The sequence below is a fragment of the Pelodiscus sinensis genome, chromosome 1 (assembly GCF_049634645.1).
Source record: "Pelodiscus sinensis isolate JC-2024 chromosome 1, ASM4963464v1, whole genome shotgun sequence".
Lineage (NCBI taxonomy): Eukaryota > Metazoa > Chordata > Testudines > Trionychidae > Pelodiscus > Pelodiscus sinensis.
In genome coordinates, this window is record NC_134711.1 from 291,950,936 (window position 1) to 291,970,541 (window position 19,606).

The 19,606-nt window shown below is 43.5% G+C and overlaps 2 protein-coding genes across 11 annotated transcripts in view; one reads left to right on the forward strand and one right to left on the reverse strand.

The window, feature by feature from the left end:
• LOC102447345 (phosphatidylinositol 3,4,5-trisphosphate 3-phosphatase TPTE2) overlaps nt 1-6,617 on the forward strand; it is a 73,233-nt gene extending 66,616 nt beyond the window's left edge. For all 7 annotated transcript variants that reach the window (XM_025185582.2, XM_025185583.2, XM_075919107.1 and 4 more), the window contains 4 exons: nt 1,231-1,328; nt 1,789-1,884; nt 2,525-2,595; nt 6,344-6,617. In XM_025185582.2, coding sequence (XP_025041367.2) covers nt 1,231-1,328; nt 1,789-1,884; nt 2,525-2,595; nt 6,344-6,446 — 368 coding nt within the window. In that variant the 3' untranslated portion in view covers nt 6,447-6,617. The remainder of the gene's footprint in view (nt 1-1,230; nt 1,329-1,788; nt 1,885-2,524; nt 2,596-6,343) is intronic.
• Nucleotides 1,090-19,606, reverse strand: part of SLC25A15 (solute carrier family 25 member 15) — a 48,982-nt gene continuing 30,465 nt past the window's right edge. For all 4 annotated transcript variants that reach the window (XM_006124918.4, XM_006124914.3, XM_075919114.1 and 1 more), the window contains 4 exons: nt 17,975-18,112; nt 16,944-17,113; nt 14,036-14,194; nt 1,090-11,677 (listed from right to left, as the gene is read on the reverse strand). In XM_006124918.4, the coding sequence (XP_006124980.1) occupies nt 11,553-11,677; nt 14,036-14,194; nt 16,944-17,113; nt 17,975-18,112 (592 nt within the window). In that variant the 3' untranslated portion in view covers nt 1,090-11,552. The remainder of the gene's footprint in view (nt 11,678-14,035; nt 14,195-16,943; nt 17,114-17,974; nt 18,113-19,606) is intronic.

A 19,606-nucleotide genomic window follows, 5' to 3' on the forward strand; every position in this document is an offset into this window, starting at 1 on the left:
TCCCTCCCAGCATATCTCAAAGGTTATAAAAAGTTATTGGCTCTCATGGCTTGCTGGCCGGCCATTCTCTTTCTCCCCCCCCCCCCCCCCCCCAAAATCACCTTGTGGTCCTCCATGTTGCTACCCTGAGTGTCTTGGGAGAATTCCACAGTCTGGCTTGAGAAGCTGGTTGGGTCCCTCCCCCTTAGGATCACATGGTCATAGAAGTGGCATGTTTGAGGTGATGCACCAGACAGTTTGCCTCCTTTGCCTTGTGATAAGACTGCCTCAGCTCCTTGATTTTTTTTTTTGACTGCATTGGTGGGTATCCATGGTGTATCCTTTTCCCCACCATGCACTTTACAAAGAGATGGGTGTATCTTTTTGCAGATTTTGGAGCCAAGAGAATGTATTCTCTCCTCCTTCCTCCCCCTCCTCCCCCAATGCCTTGATGAGGTTCAAGATCTCCTTCACACTCCATGCTGGAGCTCTTTTGCGCCCCTGGGAACTGGAGCTCATAGAGCTCGAACTCATGGCCATGTGTGCAGCTCTGGTGGGCTGTCTGTTCTCAGGTGTGTTCACAACATTGGTCACCTGGAAGATGAAAATCAAACTTTCCCAGGACTTCCTGTCCACCTGGAGAGTAGTAGAGATGCAAATTCTGGCCAGAGTGATCCTAGCAGGGTGCTGTGGGATGCCTCCCAGAGGCCAAGAAAATCTACTCTCTAAGTACTGGGTCTAAATTACCATAAATTCAACCATACAAGGTCAGATTTTGCATTACTCCTTATAAAAGCAGGAGGACCAAAATCCACTTCGTCAGCCTTTAAAGTTGACGCTACTGGCTTGGTAGCATGGACACATTGTTTAGAAAATTTACTTTTTTGTGGCTAAATTCAACCTAAACTCCTAGTGTAGACTAGACCTTGCATTGCTGCAGCTCAGTGTCTGTTCTGTGGCTAGAGGAATTGATCTCCAGGGTTGTTTTTAACAGGGACTCTTCAAATTCATAGCTATTTTTCAAAGCATGATTCTTAAGCCTATTAAGGAAAACTTACTTTGATTCTGAAGGATAGTAAAAAAGGAGTAAAGTTCCACAAATTCACATTCCTCAGTGTTAAAGTAGCTTTTATTATCATTTTAGTACAATGCATGGAATTGATATACATTGTTTAACTGATTATTGTTGCAGCTCTATAATTTAAAGATTAAAAAAAAGCTCTTCCATAATACAACTTTGATTCCTTCTAGGAGTTGGAAGAGGCAATGGAAGTGATCTTAAAGTACAGATCATTGTGAAAAAGAAAGTTGTATTCCATTGTGTTTGTGCAACTCAAGAAAACTGTAGGGTAAGAATTCTACTGGAGGCATGTGACTAAAATGTCTTCACTATACTGAACTTGAGTATATTTTACTAGATGATTACATCTGCTGGCTTTTGTGGGAAAACATTGGACTAAGACATAGTTGTCTCCCTCTCTGATGAGGAATCAACCAACACTCAGAACAGAATATTTCACTCACTCCTTGCCCATGACTAGGTGCTCAAGTTTTTCACAAGACAAAAGGGATTTCTCAAGAAATTGAAGCTTTAGCCTTTCAGTTAGTAAAACTGAGTACCTTGGCAACGAAGTCCATCACTTTTCTCTTCTCTTCACTGTAGAACCTTAACGAGTAATTGAATATTAGAGCCACTAAATTTAGTTGTGCAGCATTGTCACTTTTGACTGCTAAACTGTGTACATTTAATTTTCAGCTGTCTGAAAACAATTACTTCAAACAGTTCTGTTTTTTTTTTTTTCTCTTCAGTTATTTTTTGATGCTGAAAATGACTTTGCAGCGATTGGCTTGAGAGACTGCCCGGTTATAAGTGGCGATGTGAAAATCAGATTTGAATCGCTAACTGTAAGTATAGTAGAATAAAGACCCCTTAAATCTCAAAGTACCAAAAGGATGCAATCTATGCATCTATTTTGCATCATTAGCACCAGTGTAACCCACTGCATAGGACAACTCTAGCTTTGATTCACATATATTTCATCACATGCTTTCATCTTCTGAAGAGCCCATCTTGAGAATTTATAGTCAAACATTTGCATGTGTTCGGTACTTGTGTGACTGCTTCTCTCTCTATGACCTTGTGCTGAGATACATCTAGTAACAAACTTCAGACTTAAAAAACAACATAGTCTAGTAGCACCTTAAACTTCAGACTGTGTATGGTAACAGCTAAGTTTTCTCTCTAGGCCATAGGGCACACAGGCAATTCGTGCCCTGCTGTCACTTGCTTTGGCTATCACGTGCTTGCTTGCTTCAGTATAATGAAGATGACACCCACTTGGGCCAGTGAAAGAATGCACTACTGCAAAACTTATATGTAAAGTCAATTATGTAAAACTGTTCTGATGTGGGTGAGCAGCAGCTTCTCTTCACGATTGCATGACTGTCTTAAACTAATCTTAGTTCTATGGTAGATCATTAGAAACTAACTTTATAAAAGGCAAATACATAAGAAATAGCCTAACCAACACTGTTTTATCTTTAGGATCTTCCAAAAGGCTATGATGACTGCCCATTCTTCTTCTGGTTCAACACCTCTTTTATAGAAAATAACAGGTAAAATATAACTGGGCAACAAGAGTGGCAGGTCCATAATGCTACAATTGTCAATGCGTGAGCAAATCTTCATATATTTATGGAGGGTCTTGCATATCTGGAAAACTGAAACATTTACTTCAAATCTTAGAGGCTCCCAAACTGTGGTGTATACTAGGATGTAATAGTATAGTCTATTAATCAATAAGCAAAAGCTTATAGAGTAATGCTATAGAATACATGCATTTCCCTCTCCCTGCCAGTAATTTTTTTAGCAGGCTGGCTAGCAGCTCGGTTCAGTCCTGGCTTACAACAGGTCCCGGACCTATTCCTGCTGCAGCTCTCCATTAAAAGTGTGTTTAGGAGCGAAGTGGGCAGGCAGCCCTGCTCAGTTCTGGCTTGTGCCAGATCCTGGAGCTCAGTCCCCCCCCTCACTCTACCCACCCCCCTAACCCCAGATAGGCTGCTGCCATCTTGTGCTGCTGCCCCTTTCTGAGAGGCAGCCAGTCCACGAGGGGAGCTGCTTTTTAGACTGACTCCCCTTGTGGACCAGCTCCCACTTGTGCTGTTCCTCTAATATAGTGGCTGCTGCCTCCTGACCCCAGGGACTATAGAATAGTCAACTAGCAATAACATTTCATGAGGTTACTCAACTATTAATTAACCAATATTTAACATCCCTACTGTATACCTTCCTAGGAGAGCATGGGAGAGGTGGTGGGGTCCAGACAAGCCTTTACAGACAGAGGGTGCCCCCTACCTTAGCTCCTGGTCCTGCCTTCAACCAGCAGTGAAGCTATACCAGGCTACAGGTCCAGTTGTCAGCCCCCTTTATGGCCTGGCTTCAGCTCCATCCCAGCGTTGGCCCCAGGCACAGCCCAGCAGTAGCCTCGTATCTCAGGCTGCAGCCCCCTTCCAGCTATAGCCCTTATCTCAGCACTAAGGGTATGTCTACACTACAACGTTAATTCAAACTAAGCTAATTCGAACTAACGGATCCAGACTAAAAAACTAGTTCGAATTAGCATTTTGCTAATTCGAACTAGCATGTCCACATTAAGTGGACCCTGAACCGGGCTTAAGGATGGCCGGAAGCAGTGCCGGCAGGGCATCAGAGGAGGACTTAAAGCGTGGAGATGCTGTCTCAGGCTAGCCCATGGCTGTGCTTAAAGGGTCCCGACCCCCACCCCGGACAGACAGTTCTCAGGGGTGCCCCGCTTGCAAAGCAGTCCTGGCTTGGATTGCCCGGACTACCCACACTGGGCACATCACAGCAGACCGGCTGCACTTGCCACAGGCTGCCATCTGGAGAGAGGGGGCAATTGGGGGGCTGCAGGAGAGCTTCCACCCCCAGAAGCCCGCAGAGCCAGCCCAGTCCTCCCCATCGGAGGCTTGTGCCCCATTCCTCCCTCACCTCCTTCCACTTACCCTTCCCTAGCCCCTCTTCTTGATGTACAAAATAAAGATAACGTGTCTTCCAAAATGGAATCTATCTTTATTGAGCAAAACTGGGGGAGACTGGGAAAAGGAGGTGGGAGAGGGGAAGAGAGAGGCTGGGAGAGGGGAGGGCAACTAAAATGATCAGGGGTTGGGAACAGGTCCCATATGAAGAGAGGCTAAAGAGACTGGGACTTCTCAGCTTAGAAAAGAGGAGACGGAGGGGGGACAGGATAGAGGTCTCTAAAAGCAGGAGTGGGGTGGAGAGGGTGCATACAGAAAAGTTCTTCATTAGATCCCATAAAGGACTAGAGGACACCAAAGGAAAGGAATGGGTAGCAGGCTTCAAACTAGTAACAGAAAGTTGTTCTTCACAAAGCAAAGAGTCAACCTGTGGAACTCCTTGCTGCAGGAGGCTGTGAAGGCTAGAACTAGAACAGAGTTTAAAGGGAAGTGAGATCAAGTCATGGAGGTTGGGCCCATGGAGTGGTATTATCCAGGGGGTAAGAGTGGTGTCCCTGCCCAAGGTTTGTGGAAGGCTGGAGAGGGATGGCACGAGACAAATGGCTTGGTCACTGTCTCCGGTCCATCCTCTCCAGGGTCCCTAGGGTTGGCTGCTGTCGGCAGACAGGCTACTGGGCTAGATGGACCTTTGGTCTGACCCAGGATGGCCATTCTAAGCTCAGAGCTCAGGGTCGGGGGTCTCAGTGGACCCCCTTGATTCTCTTGCACACCTGCTCATGAGTGGCCAGGCTGGCAACTCTCCTGCCCTAGCTGGCCACTTTCCTGTGCCTAGTGCGGAGATCGTGGACAAGGTCCACGATGTCCACACTAGCCCAGGCGGGTGCCCGCCTCTTGTGGTCCCGGGCAAGCTCCCGGGAGCCGCCAGCCTGGTCCCGGGAAAAGGGGGAGGGCTGGGGGGCATCGAGTGGGTGGCTTGATCCGTGCCATGTGCAGGGATTTTCTGGCTGGGTGCTGGCAGGCTTGCTCCTGGCACGGGCACCGTAGCCAGCCTGTGCCCCTTTAAGGGGTCCGGGACCGGGAGGGGGGCAGACGAGTTTCCCGGGTGTTGGCCAGAGGGGAAACCTGGGGAGGGCTAGCTTCCCACTAGTTCGAATTAAGGGGCTACACACCCCTTAATTCAAACTAGCTAGTTCGAACTAGGCTTAATCCTCGTGGAATGAGGTTTTCCTAGTTCGAACTAAGCGCTCCGTTAGTTCGAATTTAATTCGAACTAATGGAGCGCTAGTGTTGCACCTATGAAAGTTAGTTTGAACTAACTTTGTAGTGTAGACATACCCTAAGAGGGTAGGGGCCTGCAGACAAACAGGGAGTGTGACCCTCAAATTTGGGGACTACTGCCTTAAAGATTACCTATCAAAAGTTTAAAAACAGTGCAGTAAGTTGGAAACTTGACGGTTTGGCCTTAAACCATGACTAGAACCAACTCTCAGCATTTTGTTTGCAATGTGCACTATACTGAAGAGATCCTTACCCTAATTAGCTTATATTAAGAGTCCTGTAAATTCAGGAGCCTCATCTTTGAAGCTGAATGTTTAATTGCCTAAAATAAAATTCAAAACTTAACTCATTTTTATTGCTGCTTTCCTTCACATCACATGAGAGAGAGAGAGAGCAGGGACTTTCTTTGTTACTCTATAAAACACTGGATGCTGGTGCTAATACTGGAGTCTTAGTATGCTCTTAACTTGGTGCTCACTAGAAGTCTTGCCTATTAGAGGCTTAAGGTCAATTTGCAAATGTGGTGGTGAATTTGGAAGTCAAGGCTTTGGAGAGGAGTCTCTTGATCCCATTTGGCAGTGTCTGGTCATCTTGGTCACACACATTAGTGATTCTTGGATATAAAAGTAGCTGCACAAGGGTTTATTATCCTTTATAGCTGTGGTGTCCAATACACTTAGCCACCTGTGTCTAGTTGGCTGGTTGAGTGTGGCTAGTTTGCTATAGCATAACTGACTGGACACCATGGCTCTCTAGGCTATACGCTATTAATATATTTAATGATGGTGTGCCTTCGTTTCCCCTCCTACCCCATTCCCTTTGTGGAGAACAAAGTGAGCTAAATGGTCCTTGTCTTACCATCTCACCTGTGTTAACCACAGACATTTGATAGAATGTTTATCAAAATGGTGTAATCATTTGGTTAGCCCATTCTCCTTCATGCTTGGAAGTAAACCAAAAATATTCTAAACATGAAAAATTTAGCTCTCCTGTTTCACTTTGTTTTTCAAGTCTACCCCCATTCCATATTTAAGATGGCAGCATGTTTGAACTGTAGAAAACCTAAACAGATGACAACTTTGTTTTTCAGACTTTATCTTCCTAGAAATGAGTTGGATAACCCTCATAAATCAAAAATGTGGAAAATCTACAGGGAGAAGTTTGCAGTGGAATTGAACTTTGTAGAACCATGAGAACTTGACAGCAATTGTTTAAATTGAGTTGATGTTTTGCTCAATCATGTTTTGTCTTCACCAAACGTGGTGGCATCTTCTGACAGTCTCCTTCCTCATGTATTTCATGTGTATTTGTATGGAGATATAGCATCTCAAAATTAAATGTTGAAACAAGAAAAACCTCTTGTACATGCTGTCATCTATAGTTTGTGATATTCTGTGAAGGATTTCATGTGTTTAAAAACAGTTGCACTATGCATAGTACAAAAGTACTGACCTTCTGGATTTGAGTCCATTCCTCTTTTTTTTTTTTTTTTTTTTTTTTTTTTTTTTACAGTAGCCACATTTAAAAACCAAGCCCAGAATGCAAACTACCATATGCATGCTGTTTACAAACAATAGCCAATCTTACTAGCCAATCTTACTGGGATTTGTACATCTGGTTTCAAATGGGGAGTGGATGTGTGCAATCCTAATTGAGAACCCCTGCCTTACAGGCTTCCTTATCCAACTTTGTGATACCACAACCCCCCCCTCTAAGTTGCTGGCGACCCCCCCCCCCAGGGGGACCCACAGTTTGAGAAATGCAGCTGCAAGGGCACGTCTACACTTGCACTGATATTTCAAGATATTGGATGTATCCTGAAATAGCTACCCTATGTCTTAACACGCTGCCCATTATTTCAAAATATTTTTTGAAATAAGGGTGCACTATTTTGGCATTCCTGTAACCCTCGTTCCACAAGGGTTAAGGGATGTCTTGAAATAGTGTTATATTGAGTTTTGGTGCCATGTAGAAATTATTGAAATAAGATATACACAGTTCTATGCAATTTGCATATCTTATTTTGAGTTTAGGGTACTGAGTAGATGCACTCTAAGGGAATGTTGTCCCCCTACAAATGGCTGGAAAACAGCCACCTTGTAATAAAGGAAAAAAACAAAGCTGTGGAACTGATATCTTTGCAGGGTTTTAACTAGTTCCTTTTGCCATCATGTTCAAGAATCACCATAGCTTGAGTGGACAGATTATACGTGAGACCCACTGACCTAGCAATTACTATTGAATGTGCTGATTTGGGGGGAGGAGGGGGAGGAGAACCCACTTTAGGTTTTTCTCTCCTGCTAAGCCAAGCTCCAGAGTAAGATGGTTGCTCTGGGCCAGGGCCCTATGAGCAGGTACAGCAAAGGTAGGCTAGACATAAGGAATGTCAACTCTGTGCTGGTGTAAATGTAGCTCCCAATAAAGAAATTGTGCAACCTCCACACCTTTTTCCCAGAGGTGTATCCTTCCTCTCTTGGACAGTAACTTAATTGTTTCTGATGTTTTGGGGGTTTGAAGGCTTCAGAAAGCTTCCACCCTTTTCAAGTTTGAGACCATAAGGAGGCAGTGTATGTAGCTCTTGCTCCCCCAATACCACACTCCCTTCACTTGTCAGCTTTATAGTCTATGGGCTCAGGAAGACAAGCCTTCCAGCTGAAGGCTAAGGTGCTTACTGTATGTCTGAGTGTACCTGTGCCATTGTAATTTAGAATGACACCTACTTATAATACAGGTGTAAGTGGAGCTTTTATAAACCATGTGCCATGGGAGCTGAAATCTGAGAAGCTTGACAGCATCTTCTTGAGTACATTCTGAAATTCAGGGTTAATGTGTAAGCATTCTGTGATACAACTATCCTGTTTAACTGGAGATCTGAAGCAGAGGCTGAGTGAGATGCCCAAGGCTATTAAGTACAGGTCAGTCAGGATGAGAACTGAAGGCCTGCCTTAGGGACCAGTTGCCTGTGGCACCATGCAGAGATATACTGCAGGTGTAGTCAAACTGCCCTTGGAGTGCCTAGATTTCCCCCCCCCCCCCCCCCGCTTTCCCTTTGTCCCCTGCCAACCATGGGTATGTGTGCTGGTGGTGGGGCAATAAGGCCAAGTTCTGTGTGTCCCAGTCAGTTGCCTTACGTGGGCTGTGATCTGAGGCAAGCATCAGAAGCTGCTGCTGCTCTGCCTTTACGCAGCCCAAGTGGGGAAAGTGACCAGTTTGCAGTGAGTCCAGATATTGTTTCCTGTTCTTTTCCCCCAACTCAGCCTCTTAGTGGTGTAGAGCAGTTTTGGGGAGAGGGAGAAAGTAGTACCAGCTGCTCTGTGCATCCAGATCAGTTTCTGCACATAGCTGCTCTCCTTCTCCACATCCAAGGCAGGAGTACAGGGATCAGGGGCAAAGGGGGACAGTTCCAGGGTGAAGGGGGGGGTAGGGAATCTGAGAAAACAAGGACTAGGGAGGGCTATGCCCACAGAGGCCAGAGCCCCAAAACTACAAGTTTATTCAGAGTGCCTTTTTTCCTGAGGCCAGCTATGGAAGCTAGTCTGGTGGTGTGCCTTCCATTAACAATCCCTAGAAGTAAAATATAGTGGCTATGGGCACTAAAGGACATAATCACTTTAAGAAATTACCACAAATGCTGGTTGTCCACAGACAATTTTCAAACATGGAGGCTTTGGACTTTGACTTCAGTGGGTGGGCATGAGGCTGCCAGCAGACTGTTTGGCCCACCAAGCTACCAGATCCAGCCCATGGCTGCCTTGCTGGGACTCTTTAAATACAGTGCAGTGCTAGCTGCTTTAATGTGTACACTCTAATCTGGGATGGACACCTTGTGCTGTCCCATACCTTAGCAAAATCTCTGAACTCCCATTGGCCAGTTTCCAACCAATAGCAGCTGAGATGTTTTGCTGGTGGCAGGGACTGCCAATGAAGCCTCCTCCCATCCCTTCATCCTGCCAAGAGCAGAGCCACATGGAACAGCTTGTGACTGCAGCCTTCAGGCTCCTGCAAGGCTGCTGACTGGCAGCTGCCTAGGTAAGCACCTCCCAGACAGAGCCTGCCTCTGGCATCCTACCCCCTCTATATCACACCTTCCTGCAGGTCACAACTTCCTCCCAGACTCTGTACCCCCTCTTAGAGCCCCTCCCTCAGGCTAGAGTCCTCACCTGCATCCATGCACCTTCGTGGATGCTGCAGCCCCAGAGCACAATCTCCTCTTTCACCTAAACTCCCTCCCAGATTCCACACCCCCTCCTACACCCTCTCTTACCCCAAGCCCCCTTCTGCACCTAACCTTTGTCCCAGACCTCAAGCCCTCATGGTAGAAATTAGACCCTTAACCACTTCCCAAAGTCTTAGTGTGGGCCCCCCATTAAAAATAATTGCTCACCCCTGCATTAATCAGCATTGACTCAAGTTAGAAGTCCTACCAGGATGTGTTTTAATAAAATAAGGGCACAAATTGCATCTACATACATTTTGTTTTTTTTAAACCCATCTACTAGTTAAAGTTTATGCTGGTCTACTTTTTTCTAGTTTCCTGCCCTTTCAACACAGGGATGTGACTACCAAAGGCAGCCTTTAACCTAGATTATTTTGTAAGATGACTATGAAAGAGGCCACTAGGTAGTGACTGCAGTGATTGTTCTTGGTCACCACGCAATTAAACTTTATTACTTTAAGCAATATGAGTAGTAGCACCAGTTGATGTTGGAGTAGAAGGGTGCAACCCAATCCCTATGGACATATGAAAGGGATCATGGGGTAGCTGGTGCTATTGTAAGCATTTGGCTTATTGGGATGTTCCCTTGTCTAAAATGAGCAGTAATAAGACATCACCCTGCTGGCAACCTTTTGGGACTAGATAAGGTGGTGGATGTATTAGAGCAGTAGCTCTCAACCTTTCCAATCTACTGTACCCTTTTCAAGGGTCTGATTTATTTTCCATAACCTACATTTCACCTCACTCAACTACTTGCTTACAAAAATCAGACATGAAAATGCAAGTAGTACAGCACACTATTACTGAGAAATGGCTTGCTCTCTCATTTGTCATACAATATAAATGATAAAATATCTTTTCAGCATGTAAAACATCGCTATCACACTTCAGTTTCTACTTTATGTAGCTGGTTATAAAACTAGGCAAAATATCTGGATGAGTTGATGTAGCCCCTTGGAAGGCCTCTGTTCACCCCAGGGATACACATATCCCTGGTTGAGAACCACTGTATTATATCTACAAGTAGACCCTTTCCTTGAAGTGTCAAAGATGGTAGCTAGCACCAGACATACCCAACTTGCAAAACTATAGAAGATAATGGCAACATATAGACTCACAAGTTAAACATAAGGGAAGAGGTTTTTTGTTTGGTTGGTGTGTGGGGGGAGATGGTAGGGGGAAAGAAAGGTATCCAGTTTGCAAGACCCATTCTGCTTCAATGTTTTCACATTACTAGGGAAGCTACTGGTGGCACAATTAATGACTACTCTTTTAAACACTATTAAAACATAGTTTAAGTATTAGCTATGCATTGTTTAAATAATTCAGGAAACAACCTCTGTTCTACCTTTCCTTGTACAGTAGAGAAACTGAGGGTCTCTCAGTAGTTTGAGGTAAAAGAGCTGTAAAATTCAAGCAGCTGGCTGTTTCCATTGCATACCCCCACTAAGGACTCACGTACACATGAAAGTGAATCCAGAACAACATACGGTATGAATTTAAAGCAGATTAACTACTCCTGATAGGATGTCTAAAGTGGATTAAAATAATCTGGAATAAGATTTATTCCAGAATCAATACATCCACAGATGAAACTGTTCAAGAGTAACTAGCTACATAGACAGATCCTAAAAACAGTTAATGAAAAAAGCAGTACTACTTTAATGCACCAGTGCTATGTGGTAGTCAGCTGTGTTTGCTACCAATGATAAATGAATCATACTTCTTGTACCATGGTCATTACAGCACTACAGTTTTTTAAATTTGACATTAACTAACTGAAAGATCACTGCCCTGTATGCTGTGTATCACTTCTATCAGGACAACATAATTAAGTCTCTTTAGCAGCACAATAGGTGGAAAGAGTTTAAAAACATGTCTCCACCCTCCTCAAAAAACAAAAAACACCTTTAAAAACCACACACAATGTCTACAAAATTTGTTTACTTTAAAAAAATTTTTAAATCCTAAATTGAACCGAGTTTCTCAAATGATAATGTCACACTGTTAGTTTTGTATCCATTCAAGCCCTGAGATGATTTACAGTTTTTTAAAACGGCTGACCTAAACCTGCTGTAAGATTTCAGAAGGCATCAACCTGTTCCATCATCATCTTGCGGCTGTACTCATAGGCAAGAAACAGTGCACCATTGGCAGGGAATGCACGAATCAAAGTAGGCTTTAGTCCAGAATACAAGGCAACTACTCCTGCAAAATGAAACGAACTGGTTATGTGCATGTTAAATTTTTACAAGACTTACCATCTACAACACTAGTGCTCTCGTCTCCAGAAGTCATGCGGAATAACTTAAAATAATCAGGGTAACTAGAAGAATCAAGATGCAGAGAGAACTCATTGAGATCGGAAGTTGTGGAGGCCAACAACTCAAGATTCAAGAAAAGACTGGACATCTAGATGGATTAATATCCAGAGTCATCTCAATAAAATTTTGGAAAGTATATTAGAGATTTGGAAGAGACCTAATGTGGGGCATAGCTTGCCCCACATCTTCCTGCTACAGGGTTCTAACAACGTCCTCTGAAGTATCTCGCACTAGCCACCATCGGATACACAATCCTGGACCTTGGATCTGACCCCATATGGCAATTCCTATTTAACTGTGCATCTAGTAATGTAAAAGTTACTGTTTAACAAATTCTTCAGAAATAGATTCTTCACAAATGATCAGGAGAAAGGGGTAACCAGTGAGGTGGCAAAATTTGCACAGGATACTAAACTGCCCAATACAGTTAAGTTCAAAGCAGACTGAAGAACATCAAAAGGGTCTCACAAAGGTAGGTGACTGGGCAACAAAATGGCAAATGAAATATGTTAAGTGCAAAGTAATGCACATCAGAAAACAGAATCCCAACTACCTGTATAAAATGGTAGGTAAATTAGCTATTACCACTCGAGAGATCTTTGAGTTATTGTGGATAGTTCCCTGAAAACATCCAGCAGCGGCAACCAAAGCAGCAAATAGAATGTTAGGAATCATTAAAAAAGGGATAGAGATTAAGACAGAGAATGTTTTATTTCTACTGTGTCAATTCATGGTACGCCCCCAGCTTGGAACAGACGTGGCTAACCTCATCTCAAAAAAGTTATCTTGGCATCAGAAAAAGTTCAGAAAAGCAGCAAAAATGAATAAGAGTTTGGAACAGCAGCCATATGAGGAAAGATGAATAAAACTGGGACTTTTCATCTTAGAAAAGAGGAGACTAAGGGGTGGGGATATGACAGAGATCTATAAAATCTTGACCCATGTGGAAAAATTAAAAAAGGAAATATTATTTACTTGCTCCCATAACAAGAATTAGGGGTCACCAAATAAAATGAATAGGTAGTAAGGATGTAAATCCTGTTTAATTGATTAACTGGTTAAACATATTGCTTAACTGGTTAACCAATTAATAGGAATGTATGTGTGGATCATTCTAGCCTGGCTACAACGGTTCCACTGCTGGGCTGTAACAGCCCCCACAACTGTAGGCAGGGGCTGGTCAGGTCCAGCCCAGCCCGAACAGGCCCTGCCTGCGCCCCTCCCTGTTGCGGGCAGGGATTGCATTGGCCTCAGGCAGGGGTTGCTCCGGCGTCCCAGCCAAAGCAGACCCTGCCTGCAGGGCAGCCGAGCCCACCACAGCCGGACAAAGGCTGCTCCGGCCATAGCAGCCTCTGTCCATGGCAGACCCCCCATGGGGCTGGAGCAGCCCCCTGCCTGCAACAGGCAGGGAGCTGCTCTAGCCCTCTCCAGTTTACTGGTAAGCCTCACTCTTAAGGTTAACTGGTTAAACATTCACATTCATAAAAGGTAGCCAGTTTAAAGCAAAGCAAAGGAAATATTTCTTCATACAACACACAGTTGACCTGTGGGACTCTGCCACAGGATGTTGTGAAGACCAGGACTTTAACAGTGTTCAAAAAAAGAACTAGATAAATTCATGGAGGTTAGTCCATCAATGGCTATTAGCCAGGATGGGTAGGAATGGTGCCCGTAGCCTCTGTTTATCAGAAGCTGGGAATGGGTGACAGGGGAGGGGATCACTTGATGATTGGGGATCACCTGTTCTGTTCATTCCCTTTGGGGAAACTGTCAGTAGCTACATTTGGAAGACAGGATATTGGGCTAGATGGACCTTTGTTCTGACCCAGTATGGCTATTCTTATGTTATCTACTTCTAGCACCAGCTTGTAGTTTCAAAGGTTAAACAACACGTTAATAATTACAGAACACTAGGTGCATTTACTCTTTAACAGGTAAGACACTGCAGTAAGTACTGAGTGATGGCTTCTGCAGTACAACTGTGAGTACTGTAGCAGATGCATTAAGCCTGAACCTGTGAAAGCAGTTTCTGTATTATTGTTAGCATAAAGATCGTTTAGTAGCATCATTTCCTGGGTTGGAAGAATTTCACAAGAATTATAAATTGTGGTCTACAGAAAAGGAAATAGTGTAATTAATTCCCTTTAGCTTCTTAACAGATTAGGTTTCAGAACAGATTTTCCATACTCGAGTGAAAATTTGACATGAGCCTGGAGGTTCAGTTTGTACTGGACACGCTTACCTTCATGTCGCAAAATATTTGCAAATGTTCCCATGAAGCCTGCCTGTTTTCCAGACATGGAAAGAACTTGAATTCTAGATTTGACACAGTCCACAGGATAAACAGCAATCCATAAGCAGATGCCTCCAAAACCACCACTCACCATCAAAGGAATGGGCCCTAAAAACAAGAAATAAGCTTTTATACACTGTGCAAACTCCCCTAAATCTGATAGTGTTTGTCTGTGTTAGAATAATATGAAAACAAGAAATGCGGAGAGCTTACAAGGAGGTGGAAGTTCCTGTGATAAGCTTGTTCTGTATCACAGAGATAAGACTGAACAAAGTGACTGTGGATTTCTAAAGTATCCTGTCTCCTAAAGCCACGAGCACCCTTTAGCGTAAGAGCTGAAAAGTTTTGCTCCATAGACAAACCTTCACCACAAAGCCTGGGTTAAGGAAAGCAGGTTTCTTTAAACAATATTGTAACATAGGGAAAGAGATAATATGCTCGCTCAATTCCTTCTAAATCTAAATCTTCTTAGTTCAGAAGTGCAACTCACCTGCCAGGTTTGGGAGCTCACCTAGAATGTAAAAAAGTCAAGCAGAGCTTCTACTAGTTCAGGCCAGGACAAGAAAAAAAAGATGTGTCAACATTTAATTAATGCTCAAGACAGAATATCATCTCACTCCTGCTGCCACTGCTGGATTAGCTCTGCAGCACTAGCACAAGTAAAAATGTTGTAAAAATGTCTTGAGTAAAGCCAGCAGTTATAACTCTCAGTCAAGAAGTGAAAGTAACTTAAATTTCCTACAGGTACTGTTATTTTGAACCCTCCCTATGGGGGCGGGGTGGAGTGCAGGGAGCTCAAGACAGGAGGTGGAAATGCGGGGAGGAGTTAGAGCTGGAGGGGTGAGGAAGGGCACTATTAGGGCTCCCCAAGATTCACACCAGGACACTGCTGCTGTTCTACTTTGTCACTGCCAGGGAGTAAGAGGAAAGCACATAGCACAGATCACTCACTCTGCCCAACCCCCTCACCAACTAGGAGGAAGAGGGATACAGGTACGCTTTGTAGTTTCCTCTCATTCCCCAGAGGCTATGTCTAGACTGCAGGCCTCTTTCGAAAGTGCCTCTTTCGAAAGCGCCTCTTTCGAAAGATCGTGTCTAGACTGCAGGCGGATCTTTCGAAAGAGAAATCCGCTTTTTCGAAAGAGAGCACCCAGCGAGTCTGGATGCTCTCTTTCGAAGACGGCCTCTTTACATTGAAGAACGCCTTCTTTCGAAAGAGGAGCTTTCGAAAGAAGGCGTTCTTCCTCGTGAAACAAGGTTTACCGCCATCGAAAGAAAAGCCGCGTTCTTTCGAAATTATTTTGAAAGAACGCGGCTTGAGTCTGGACGCAGGGGAAGTTCTTTCGAAAAAAGGCTACTTTTTTCGAAAGAACCCCTGAGTCTGGACACGGCCAGAGTGATGGTCAGGGGAACAGCAGCAAGCAGCATCCGGATATGAATTGCGGAGTGGAGAGGAAGCTTCACCTCCTGCCCTGCAAATGGTGCCTATGGTGTGCTTGGGGTGTATTCCCAGCCAGCCCATTTAACCTGGTTGTCTGCCTGCTGCTTAGCACGGCAGCCTACCAAAAGAGCCTCAGGAGCTAGACGGGGAGCGCATCCTGCCTCCTCCTGCAGCTAAGCGCCCCAGCCAGCTGACGCCTCCTTGCAGCAGCAGTGCACCGGGGCACACTGGCTTACTTTCACCACTTCTTTCCATAAACATGTCTATTGAGTGTGATAGTGTTACAAACCCAGTCCATTTTCAGAATACAATCACATTTTGCTTTTCTGATCAGATTTTATGAAAATACTGTAACAGTGGCCAAAAAGCACCACTTTTTATTACTAAAAGGCAAAATAGTGATGCCGAGTCCTTTCAAAGACAAGTATTTGGCACTTTAATAGCCAAATAGGAAACCATTGGGTCTGTCTAGAATATGCCTCTGATATTAAGTTAGAACATAAGAACGGCCATACTGGGTCGGACCAAAGGTCCATCTAGCCCAGTATCCTGTCTTCTGACAGTGGCCAATGCCAGGTGCCCCAGAGAAAATGAAGTGATCCATCCTGTCACCCATTCCCAGCTTCGGTCAAACAGAGGCTAAGGACTTTTCAGAGCATGGAAAGAGCATTTGTCCAAGAAAGGAATGTAGGAGTTCCAAGAGTTTGAGTTCATAGTGGAATCATACAATTACAATTATAATTGCAATTTCCCATTACAGAGACCCTGTTTTTAGTTGCTTATAATTTGCCAAACTGTTTGGGCTAAAAGTTTTAAATACTCTGTCTTTTTTTCAAGAAACCAAATGTAAAGTTGCTCAGACAATTCTGCCATTTCAAGATTTGTGAGTGCTTTAACTTTGTAACACAAAGGTTCTTTTAAAGTGTGTGTGTGTCTGTGTGTGTGAGAGAGAGAGACAAAGTAAAACACTGACACACCCACAATCACAAGAACACAATGCCAAGACAAAAAAGTGAACATTTCAAATTCCTTTAAAGACAAGCAAAACTGTCTTTTATTGAACAGTTTGGTGGCGCACAGTGTAGTATCAAACATTCACCAGTTTTTGTACAATGGTATTCTCCTTAACATACCAGCCAAATTAAAGTACAAAACCAAAATGATGCATGTCAAATCTAAATCTTGGGTGTTAATAGTTCCTTATCAGTTATACAAAAAGAGAACGTCATCAGCAGCAAACAAATTGGTTTTTCCTCCCACATCACTAATCTAAAATGCCATCGTTTTTGGTTGCAGTTATACAGCAAAGTGAATAAAAGTACAATTAGCATTGCAGGAGAGATTTGGAGAGTACCAATATGCTACTTTATGTAGTGAGAGATTATCTTTTCCACATAACCACAAGCTGGCACATACCTAGTTGATCTTTTGGTCTCTCTGCTGCAAAAAACGTCCGACTCAGTTCATAGCCTCCAAAGAAGAAGAAATAACCTGGCACTTCCCGAAGTAAAGTGCTTGACAGACCATGGTAGAACCCAAGTGGGCCATCCTTTTGAATAACACTTTTCATTACTGACCAAACTGTACTGATAGAAAGGTTGAAAATTAATGATACTCAGCACTTTTATACCTATTCATCTGCAACATCCCATAAGTTAGTACCGTAAAACCATTACTCCCATTTTATAGATGGGAAAACAGAGGAAAATCATGAATTAATTGAAAGGTCAAAATTAGAACTGAAGAATTCCTGGCTTCAATCATCTGGTTTTGTCACAGGCCTCAGACGGGTACAAGGGTAGCAATAAATAGTATGTCTTCACTACAGGGTTAAGACAGGTGATCAACATTCAGATGTGATCACCTGGGTTAGCCTAGCTCAGGTGTGAGCAGCCATCCTGCAAAGCCCTACTCTGGTTGCTGCTCCACAGTGGAGCTGCACTCCATATGTAGCTAATACTTCTGGGGGCATATCCCATAGTTCTGTGTACTGCAATAAGCTAGGAGGCTGATTCTTTTCCAGTGAATTGTGGGAGGATTTGTCTGGTCCTGAGCACCACACAGGGAATTGTGGGAATGGAGTGGAGGACCACTGCCATCCAATTGACTTACCACATATCCTCACTGCAAAGCAAGCAAGTTACTAGTCTGAGTGAAAAGCCTTGGGTTCTAATCTACAGCCCCTGATAAGGCAGCTGTGTGGACTGCTGGAGGGAAGGAGGTAGTGGAGTTAAGGGAGACACTTGAGTAGTAGCCTGAATTAACTCTGCAGTGAAAACACATCCTAAGTTAGTATTCCCCAGGCATGTATTTTGACATTGAGTAGCACACTCTTTGTTCACTTAATAGCACACTACAAACTAGACCTGAAGTATGCTAGGATGGTCTTTTAAAATAGGCATAACATCAAACAGATTTCAGGGGTACTGAGCAAGTTACATACTTACTTGTGTCCTTGTGCTATCTTTCCAGATAATTGCATTTCATGCATGGCCTGCAGCCGACACTTCACCAGTTCTGTAGGACATAGGACCAGGGCAGCAAATGCAGAGGCAAAAGAGCCTGAAACTGCATTCTGCAAGTCACTGCAACAAAGAAACTACAGATGATATTTGGACAGTGCTCTTCAGTCATATGACAACCTACTGAAAGAGCACTCATCTATTTGCTAAAACTTTCAGGAAATAAAGAAAAACTGAACAAGAGTCATTTAAAAAAAGATGATCAATGTAACACCTAACTCCATCCATCATTATACACAGCTCAAATAAGTTCGTCTCCTTCCACAGATCTATAAATGTAAGTATAATATAATCTTTCCCATTTCTTGAAATTACAAGACACACAACCACTTTAATTAAATAAGATCTGAACCCAGATTTGGTATTTTCACAATAAAGATGAACTCAAGGTATCACAAAGCTTGTCAGAAATACCTTGTCAGGACCATGAGATTTTTAAAGATACTCCGGAATCATATTTCCATTTAATTTTAGCATCCATTTAAGAAACTTGGCTGTGAAAAGTACTTCCATTAGAACTCAGTGCATTTCTAATATACTACAAAAGCATCTTTAAAACCAACCAATTCAAGTGGATTCAGTAGTAGTGATCATTTAATTTATCATTAAGCTAGGGCTACATCTACACTAGAATGATCTTGCACAAGAACTCTTTTGCGGAAGAGTTCTTGTGCAAAAACTCTTCCAGAAGAGAGCGTCTATGCTGGCATGTGCGTTTGCACAAGAGCATCCATGCCAATGTAGACACTGTTGCGCAAGAAAGCTGATGGCCATTTCAACCATAAAACTTTCTTGCACAAGAAATTAATGTTGCCTGTCTATATTGGCCTCTTGTGCAAGAACAATTGCGCAAGAGGGCTTATTCCTGAGCGGAAGCATCAGAGTTCTTGCACAAGAAGCACTGATTTCATACATTAGAACATCAGTGTACTTGTGCAAGTACTTGCGGCCGGTGTAGACAGGCAGCAAGTTTTTGCGCAAAAGCAGCTGGTTTTGTGCAAGATTGCACCAATGTAGACACAGCCTAGGAGTATATGGTTGAGTTGTGAATCATTTAAGGAAACAAGTTCACTTCACGTGTTAAGTCAAAGCTGGTTGAGCTTTTTTTTTTTAAATTCACTTTAATAGGAGATGTTTCTACTTTGGAGTAGTGATTTAACCCCTAGTATCTTGATTAGGATACCAGTCACTCGATAAAATTGGAAGCCTTTCATTCTATAAAGGAATTTCAAAGAATTAGCTTCTCTTGAGCATATGCAGTGCCCCTTGTAATGCATATATTAGAATTTCTAATTATATGCTATTTTTTCCCCCCCAAAGCATTCCTGTCTTTCAATGAACAGGATCAACCTGTTCTGGAGATAACTCAGGGTATGTCTACACTACCCTCCTATTTCGAAATAGGAGAGTAATGTAGGCATACCGCACTTGCAAATGAAGCCCGGGATTTGAATTTCCCGGGCTTCATTTGCATAAGCTGGGCGCCGCCATTTTTAAATCCCGGCTGGTTCGATCCCTGTGCCACGCGGCTACACGCGGCACGAACTAGGTAGTTTG